At 36.5% G+C, this 9,789-nt stretch overlaps 1 protein-coding gene across 2 annotated transcripts in view; it reads left to right on the forward strand.

Moving 5' to 3' along the window:
• Positions 1-9,353, forward strand: part of mirr (mirror) — a 289,777-nt gene extending 280,424 nt beyond the window's left edge. For both annotated transcript variants that reach the window (XM_067790125.1, XM_067790126.1), the window contains 2 exons: positions 7,220-7,518; positions 7,647-9,353. In XM_067790125.1, the coding sequence (XP_067646226.1) occupies positions 7,220-7,518; positions 7,647-8,626 (1,279 nt within the window). In that variant the 3' untranslated portion in view covers positions 8,627-9,353. The remainder of the gene's footprint in view (positions 1-7,219; positions 7,519-7,646) is intronic.
• The last annotated feature ends 436 nt before the right edge of the window (positions 9,354-9,789 follow it).

Consider the following 9,789-nt stretch of genomic DNA (forward strand, 5'->3'; position numbering starts at 1 on the left):
CTTCTCGATTAGCTAGAGGCTAAAAATTTAGAGCTTAATTCAGAGGTCGATGACAGCCGATGACACAATACAAAAAGTTTCGCTAGGGGGCGCACGGAATGAGATATTTAGAAAAATTAAAACGGAAAGGGAGGATCCCAAATTGATTTTTATGTAAGTTCTCATTGAGCTACAAGCGTAAATCTTAACAGATAAGTTAAGACACCGAAAATGTAAGAAAAGGAGAAAATAAAAATAAAATAAAAACATTTTAAGCACTTCCTTTATATAAATGGACTAAAATCATCGAAAAATGTCTCCTTATATGAAGACATAGGTATTCTTGCTAAACTTTGATTTTTAAATTTTGACATGGAAATTGCAAAAATATTTATGAGAAATAAAAATGTAAAGGTGGAGCGCAATTGATTGAGTAATAATATCTCCTTTCCTACCAACTTTCCAATCCAAATAATGTACGCTCCACTTTTATATTTTTACTTCTCATAAATATTTTTGCAATTTCTATGTCAAAATTTAAAAATCAAAGTTTAGCAAAAATACCTATGTCTTTATATAAGGAGACATTTTTCGATGATTTTAGTCCATTTATATAAAGGAAGTGCTTAAAAATTTTTTATTTTATTTTTATTTAACATTTTTCTCTGCTCTCGACTTGATTTGTTGCTTTATTTGTGTAATTCATTATCATCTTTACGAGTTTTTTGTTGTTGTGCTGCTTGTACGAATGTCAATTGCATTTTACGCGTACTGAATTAAACCGTTTTTGTGTTCTACCAACAACAATGAAGATTGATTTAAATTCCCGCTTATTATACATAGTGTTGAATATTTTATTGAAATTCGATTTATTTACACTTTAGCATACACTTTAATCAATATGCTTGACTTGTTTGTTCTTCTCATTGTTGTACGATTATTGTATGATGATTGTATGGCGGCGGCGGCGGCGCATCATTCATGCTAAGCACGCAGACCTTGGAAGCAACACTGTGCGCATGCGCGTAAATGAGTGCTACATGAGGATATGTGCATTTTTATGCGTTTTAATAACTTCTTAGCAATATTGTTAGTCATTTGGTGGCAGGAAATATGCACTGTATTAACAAATAAAAAAAAAAAAAAATAGCATAAATTGCAAATTGAACGTGCGTCGGGCGCGTTCTGTTTTTGAGTGTCTTGAAGTGCGGTAAAACAAAATAAACTTACCAGCTGCTAGCATAGATCGCCTACGCAAATTCGCTTGCTATTTTTCTTTAGTTAAATTCTTTTAATTTAAGTCGCACTTAAATAAAATTTTTTGACTTTTTTGAATAGCATATTCGTGGCATTTATTTCCACATCATTTCAACTCTCCTGTGGACTTTTAAAATTTTAGTGCATTTTATTTAATGAATTTTTACTGGCGCTGCATATCTACACACACATACAATATGTATGTAAAAGAAAGGGTATGTAACACACTGCCGGTTGCGGGGTGAGACCATCGTTATGATGGTGGGTGGTAATGCGTAGGTACGCATGCGTAATTACTGCACAGTTGCAAATTGCTAGTTTTTTTCACAAACTCTTGTGTTCTTTGTTAAATTCTCTACGATATTTATCTTTTGGCGCCGTCTACTTAAAAGTCACTGCCGCATAAGGTAACCGCCATTAATAGCTACATAAGTAATTTTTAGACCGTAAAGAGCTTATTGTCATAGCATTAAGATAGGTATAGGCATATTTCCATGCGTGGTTCCAGGGGGGGGGGGGAACTTTTTTGTATTGACTGTATTAAAGTATATAATACAAATCTATATAGTAGTTTCTTATCACACAACGGATTTTTACAAATTTTTAATTTCTTTTGCTTTTTTACGTTCTAGGGGGGGGGGGGGGGGGAACTTTTTTTTAAATATATATAATAACGTAAAAAAGCAAGAAAAATTAAAAATGAGTAAAAATCCGTCGTGTGATAAGAAACTACTATGTAGATTTGTATTATATACGTCAATTCAGTCAATACAAAAAACACGAAGTACCAGGAGTAATTGACTTCTTTACGTAACTTTATAAAGTTGCTCTTGTTAACAAACGTTATCGATTTTCTATTGACAATTCATCGGTTTGCTAACGAAAAGTTATCGATGTATTTAAAAAATTATCAAATACTTATTGAAAATTTATCGACATTTTATTAAAACATTATTGATTAGTTATCGAAAAGTAATCGACTTGTTGTCGATTCGTTATCGGCATGTTATCCATTTGCTGTCAAATTTATCGATTGTTGATCAAAAGTTTATCGATTTACAATCGAAAAGTTGTCGATTTACAGTTACGATTTTTTATCGAAAAGTTCTTGATTTACTATGGAAAATGGATCGATACTTTATCTAAAATTATCCATTTATTATCGGAGTGTTACCAATTAATTATCGTCCTGCTATCGATTTGTTTTCAAAAAGTTATATATTTGTTATTAAACAATTATTAACTTGTTATCGAAAAGTTTTCGATTTTTTATCGGAGTTTTACCAAATTGTTTCCGACGTGCTATCGATTTGGTAACGACGACTCTTCGGTTTGTTGTAAAACATATACCGATAAAACTTAAATATAAAATCGATAAAACAATTGTAAAACATCGGTAACAAGCCGATGAGAAGGCGATAACAAGTCGATGACACGGCGATAAATAAATATAAACCGCGATAATCTCTAAAGAGATTTAAGGCTGAGCTTCTCTTCCATTTTGCGTGCTGCTCCTATTAGCTTTTCCCACAAATTGGCGGGCACGGGACCTACATGTTTTATGCTGACTACGAACGACAAAATGAGTTTCCACTGAGAAGCTTTCATGTCAGAAATACACTTGGAGTGCTTGCCAAATCACTGCCGAGGGAGCGACTCCGCTTAGAAAAACTTTCTTCTAATTGAAAAAAACTTGTTTCTAAAATTTTGATGTTGCTTTGACCGGGGCGTGAACCCAAGAACCACGCCACGGCGGCTGCTCATCCATAACAAGACGATAATATTTCGCTGTTGATAATAAACCGATGAATGATAAAACCACACTTAACGGCAATTATAGTGCAACCAACAAAAAAAAAATTAAATGGCGAAGGTGTTTGACTTAGTAACAATTGGCATTGTACCAACGAAAAAGGTTGACATTATGTTACTAGGCAAGAGTTGAGATAACAATAACTTTTGTTGATGTGTATTGGTACTACTTTCCGCCATCCCTGGAAAAATTTCTTGTAAGAAAAACGATACTGAAGATGGCACAATACCGTAAGCCGAGACGGAAAATCGTTCCAATACTCAACAATCATGCACACTGCCGGAAAATCAACAAAACAAAATAAGCCAACTCTTTTGTTTGGAATTTTGCCTTTTAGAATTTGAAAACCTGCTCATATAAAATTTTGTATACCTTAAAATAATTTTCTGTTCGTTATACTAAAATTGCTGTAAGGACTCGATATATTCTCTAGGGTTGTGAGTTTCTATCTACAGCCCTACTTCGTATTGAGTAACGCAACGCAAATTCAATTCGCACTCAATTTTAATTAAAGTAGTTTGAGCAAAAATTAAATTTTCTACGAGAAACTTACTTTAGGATGCAATGCATGGCTGTATCATTGTTATGTGCAACAATAGCAACCCATTTTCATGTTAAAACAGCAATTATGTGGTTAAAGCGTAGCCAATATAGCCTTAACAGCGGTAAATGCATACAATCAAACGAACAACACATTCACACAACATGCTTGCAACAAGCCGGAAAATTGAGATACACGTATACGCCATGTATTACACCTACATTAATGAATGTGTGTGTGTGTGTGTGTTTTGTTTGTACAATGAGCATGTGTAGGTACAAAAGTACAGCCTACAATTGGGCGTTCACCCATGCTGTACCCGTGGGCATGTAGTAGATATATATGTATGTATGTACATTTGCTTGTATAAATGTTTGCATGCAAAGAAGCAAATTTCGTTTTTGCCGACGGCTATGCAAACTGACCAACCCACGAACAAGCCTTATATATACATACATACATACATTTATGCAGTGAACTGGACTAACCAGCTGTCCATAAAACCACAAATGGCCATTAAAAGCATATGCGCACCAGCAGCCAGCAAAAAAAGCTACATCTTGTTTTTATTATTGCCGAAAATGACGTATTATATATGTATATGTAAATAGCAGGCTTTTCAGCGGGTGGTGCTGGTGTGCATACCAGATATAACCAATCGATTGCCAGCATACAGCGCGATGTGGTGATTTTCGTTTATTATTATTTTTATAATTTTTTTCTGGACAATATTTACTTATATTTTCAATTACAATTTTTTCTTATTTTATAGCAAATTAATTGTTTTTTTTCAAACATATAAACACATATACACATACATAATTATATATCAATAGACACCTAATGACCTGATTCTATTTGCCGCAGCGGCTATTTAAAGACCACAAATTGCGCGTAAATGTTGACCGCCGAGCTTAAGGTCCGTGGAAATGCATTCAGCCCATACAAGCAATGCTAAATTTTGTGGCTTGTCGTTCAAAGTGGTTGCCAAGTTTCGCACCAAAGGTGTGGCGTGCATGGCTGCCACATTCGAGTAAAGCTGAGATGAGAGCGATTGCTCGCCGGCCTTGCATTGCGTTGCACTGCGTCGTGCGTAAAATCAATTAAAAAATTGTTGCAAATCATGTTGTCAGTTTGCAATATTCTTTGATGTTGTTGTTGTTTTGTTTTTTGTTGTGGTGTAATTTAATAAGTGTAGCAGCAACAAACTGCCGTTAATGCAATGCAAAACAAGTTTTATGGGTATGTGCGTGTATGTGTGCGTATGTGTGATTGCGTATGTGTGCATTTGTTTGTTAATTTGCTTGCAACAGCTGCGTTTAACGTTTGTTGGGTGTAGCACTACAAGCTTTGATTGCAACGGTGAAATTGTTAAGATTTTATGAAGAGAAAAACATCAGTATGTTGTTGGTGTATTATTATTATTTTATTTTTTCTTATTTTATAGTCAAAGCAAGAAAGGGGATTTGAAATATCCAGAGCCATCGAGCTGCTGTGCTCTCTTCGCCTTACTACCCCTTCTACTGACGCATGGTGGTAAGCGATCTGCTTCAGGATCGTGAACGTAGAACTTAGCGAGTGGGAGCCTGAAGTGAAGACCTGTCGATATTTGCTCGAAAGGAATATTTGAGTCTTCGGCAGACTAACTGTCATCCCAAATAAAATAGAGGTCCATTCAGGGGATTGCACAATTCCGTCTATCAGCCTCTGACAACTAAATAATTTATTATGTCACTGGCTGTAGTATACCTCTAAATGGGTGGGCCTTGAATCAGTCTAGGCAAGGACTGGACCTATTGAAAAAACAAAAAAAAATATTACCTTGAATAAGCGTGTAGATTTAGAGTGACCGCTTCTTTATACCCCAAAAACATATGATTTGATGTGACCTAGTGAAGTGTGATGTGATTTTAAATGGGCTGATCTCTTAGAGTGTGTCATGCCTGTATGAATTTTACTTGGGCTGACACTTCCTCTTTACAAAAAATAAGTAAATACAAATTTGAATGCAGGAAAGGGTTTGAGTGAACAATGTTTCGTACACCAAAAATTACATGATTTGATGTGACCTTATGCAATGTAATGTGATCGTAAATGTAGTGATCTCTCATGGTGCATTATGACCTCACGCATTTAGCCTGATTTGGTGTTGTATAGTATTTAGTGATATTTTAAGATATGATCAATTTGATCTTGTCAGTGTCTATCCTGCATTGTATGATATTATGCGCTATCATATCATCTTTACTGGTCTGATATAATATCACATGACTTAATTTAATATGATTGGATTTTATGTACTACGTTGACAGTTTCAAATATTATATGATATGAAGCGTTTAAATAGATTAAGACTGATTCTACCAATTTTTATTTGATATGTTATGATTTCATTCGATACCCTTTATTGGTTTGATATAATATCACATGACGTAATCTGTTAATATTTCCAAATATGATATGATATATTCAGATTCATTTGAGCATGTTATGATTTTATGCTATGTCATTTGACCTGTATTGGTTTGTACTTAGCTCATATTTTCAAATGTGACATGGTATCATTCATTCAAATCCATGCTGCAGTATAATCCCAATCGATCAACTCCTATTCTATTCAAAACAATACCTCATTTAAAGCTCCTCAGCGCTGTAAGTAAAATTCTAAGTGAAATATTAACGTCGATAAGGTTCGCTTGGACGTTTTTTTGATGACAGCAAGTTTGCGTAAGTTCAAATTATTCTTCTTTCCTTAAACTAATTTAAGTACAATTTTTTAAACTGAAATTTTTTTCCGAAAATATGTGCGTTTATATGCTAAAATATTTTCCTTCCAGCTTTTCAAGAAATGTATTGTGAACGCTTCAAATTAGTTCGCTAGGCCCAACCTCCGACACCTGATATCATATCATATCGGCTTACACGTAAATCATACTAATAGAATAAATACTATTTCCAGTTAACAGCTTTCTAAATATCCCACTTCGTTTACTACGCCTTAACCCATTTTCTAAACGCGTTTTGATTCCGCATCATGTATTAATGTACATTAGGGTGGTCCTTAAAAACAAATGAACAGCAACAGTCTAACCTTTTTAAAAGCTTATACTAAGGTTAATGAAGACACACATTTACGTGCTCAATGGAAGTAGTTGAGGCGTGTCACACAGAGATCAAACTTCTGAATATCCTATGAAAACACTCTTTAGACGTCTCACATCGAACCCGAAATGTATAGGTTATCTTTGACCGTGGTATTGACTTTGAAGGAGAGAAATTGAAAAAAATCATTCATTTGATTTTTCAAAGACCACCCTATTATACACCCATATATACAAAAAAGCAACGTTAATAGCCTTCATTGTATTGGTGCTTGAAAATTGCCATGTCGCACATTTTTTAATCGCCTTATGTCGCATTATATTTAATTGTAATCACCTGCACTCAGCCGTGTCGACAACACTAAATCCCACCCTGCGCCACATAATCGTACAATACTTTTACCACTCCATTGCAGTCGATTTAAAATCATAGAAGCTAAATATGTACTTACAAAATAGCAACCCTTTTCATTTGACCCGACCATACTAACCTCTGCTTCTTTCCATTTTCTCTGCCTCTATTTATAGTTACGGTGTTGACTTGAATGGAGCGCGTCGCAAGAATGCCACCCGCGAAACCACTTCAACGTTAAAAGCTTGGCTGAACGAACACAAAAAGAATCCCTACCCCACGAAGGGTGAAAAAATCATGTTGGCAATCATAACGAAAATGACGTTGACGCAAGTGTCGACGTGGTTCGCGAATGCGAGAAGAAGACTGAAAAAGGAGAACAAAATGACATGGGAACCAAGAAATCGCGTCGATGACGATGACGCCAATCTTGATGATGACGATCACAAGAGCACTGATGATAATGATTTGCTAGGTGAGTTGCTTACTTTACTTTACCTATGTCAATCAAATTAAACTACTCAGGCTATTATTCAATTTATTCAAAATTTTATATAATTTTACTAAAATTTTCTTTTTTTCTTTATTTCTTTTTCTTTATAGATGCCAAAGACTCTGGTCTCGGCTCAAATGAAGATAAAGATCGCTCAAATCGCCTTGGTGATATGGGTGATCGTCCCGGTGAGAGCAATAATAGCGAGTGGTCTGGCTCACGTCCTGGCTCTCCCAATGGCTCACCTGACATTTATGACCGACCGCTTGGCATGCCGGGGGGTGGTCATCCACTGTTTCATCCCGCCGCACTACATCATCATTTCCGCCCTCCAGCTGGCTCCCCACCTGACATCGCCGCCTACCACCATCATCAACAGCAATTGCTGCAACAACATCAACAAGCACACCAAAATTCATTGCAATCATCCGGTGGTGTTGGTGCTGGTAGCACAAGCGCTAGCTTAGCAGCGAAACCACGCATATGGTCGCTAGCGGATATGGCTTCGAAGGATGGCAAAGACTCATCGTCCAAAGATAGTCCACCCGGCCATATAGGCTTGTCAGCTGCTGGCCTTGGCGATCTACCACCGCAACATCCTGCATTTTATGGTCATCCCGCGCAGCATGCTTCACCTGGTAAGATTTTGTCACCACTAGCGGCGCGCATACCAAACTATTCGCCCTACGTGCGACCCGACCTCTATCGTGGTTTCTATGGACCCGCTGGACTCAGCGGTCCCTCTCAGGAATTTCTCGAACATCAACGTAACTTCAACGCCAGCTTGGCGGCCCATAATGGTCTCAGCATGAATCCATTGCTGTGGAAGGCGGCTGTTACTGGTGGCACCCCTTTCGCGCCACTTAGCCTCACTACTGCAGGCAACCATCATGTACCACAACATGTGCCACCACCAGCAGGTGCATCACCATCGGCCTCCAGCACCTCCTCGTCAATTGGTTGCGATGTCGTTCAGACTCCCACATCTTTAAGTCTAACACAATCACATCATATGGGTCCGATTTCGGGAAATTCAAATTCCTCATCGAACTCCTCTAATTCGGACAAATTGTCGCCGGGTAAACCATGACAATTGACGGCAACACCAACTTCGGCGCCATTATCATCGATGGCATCCTCCACCACTACAACAACAGCGTTGGTGTCGGGTATGAATGTGTCTCAGCCGCAATCCCAGCCGTCAGCAGCTACTTCTGCTTCAATGGTGTTCGTTAGTGCGGGAACAGAACCAACGCAGACACACACTCACACACACACTCATACGCACACATTGACTCATGTATTACCGGTAGCAGCAGCGGCAGCAGCAGCAGCCGCATCCTCACCAATGTCCGCCTTTCGTTCGTTGATTGCTTTTCGCGAACAACATATGCAACAACAAGCGCCAAAGGTGTCGTTGCGGCCGTAAATTGTCAAGAGGCGTACAGGAGGTGAAAAAAGAGAGATACAGCACGACAAAATAAGCGTTGCGAGTGTGTAGCGACGGTGGATGCATCGAAATTGAGAATTTGAGCTATCGGACAATAATTTACATGTGATTTGATAATATTTTAATTGAGTGCAAGCGGTGAGTACATACCTACATATATACAGGCCACTTGAAGACGTTTACACCAAAAAGTATTTGATTATATAACCGTGAAATATTTAAACTAAAATTAAAAAATAATAAATATTAAGTTAACAGCATTAGACACTTTCGGCAGAGCCCGTCAAGCCCAGTTATGAAGCTGGTCGAAAACTTTTAGTCTTCTTCGTTTCGCTTAATTGTAAATAAATATTTTTGAAAAAAAAAATTACCTAAACTATTACAAAAAATTACACTGAAAAAATAATCAAGCAAAATTTATACAAATAACACCTATGCAAACAGAGCTTATAGAAAGTAACAGTAAGAAAAAAATTGTAAAAAAAAAATTAGAGTGAATGGTAAAATTTGTAAAGCAAGCACCATAATTAAAAATAAAGTCGAAGAAGTATCTTTTTGTAAATTTAAATTTTTAAAATTGTTATTCAAAGTATTTCAGCACAAAAACCTGTCGCGAAAAAGCTGTAAGTTATTAAAAAGAACTTTTTTAGTTTTTGCATAAGAACTTTAAAAAACATATCAAAATATGAAAACCAGTAAAAATGCAGAAAAAATGTTAAATTTAAAGTTAAATATTTTTAAGAGAAAATTATATTTTATATTTTAATGCGATTGGTTGGTTATGTGTTTTTTTTATCGTTTTA

This window comes from Eurosta solidaginis, chromosome 5 (genome assembly GCF_040869045.1).
Source record: "Eurosta solidaginis isolate ZX-2024a chromosome 5, ASM4086904v1, whole genome shotgun sequence".
In the NCBI taxonomy this organism is placed as follows: Eukaryota; Metazoa; Arthropoda; class Insecta; order Diptera; family Tephritidae; genus Eurosta; species Eurosta solidaginis.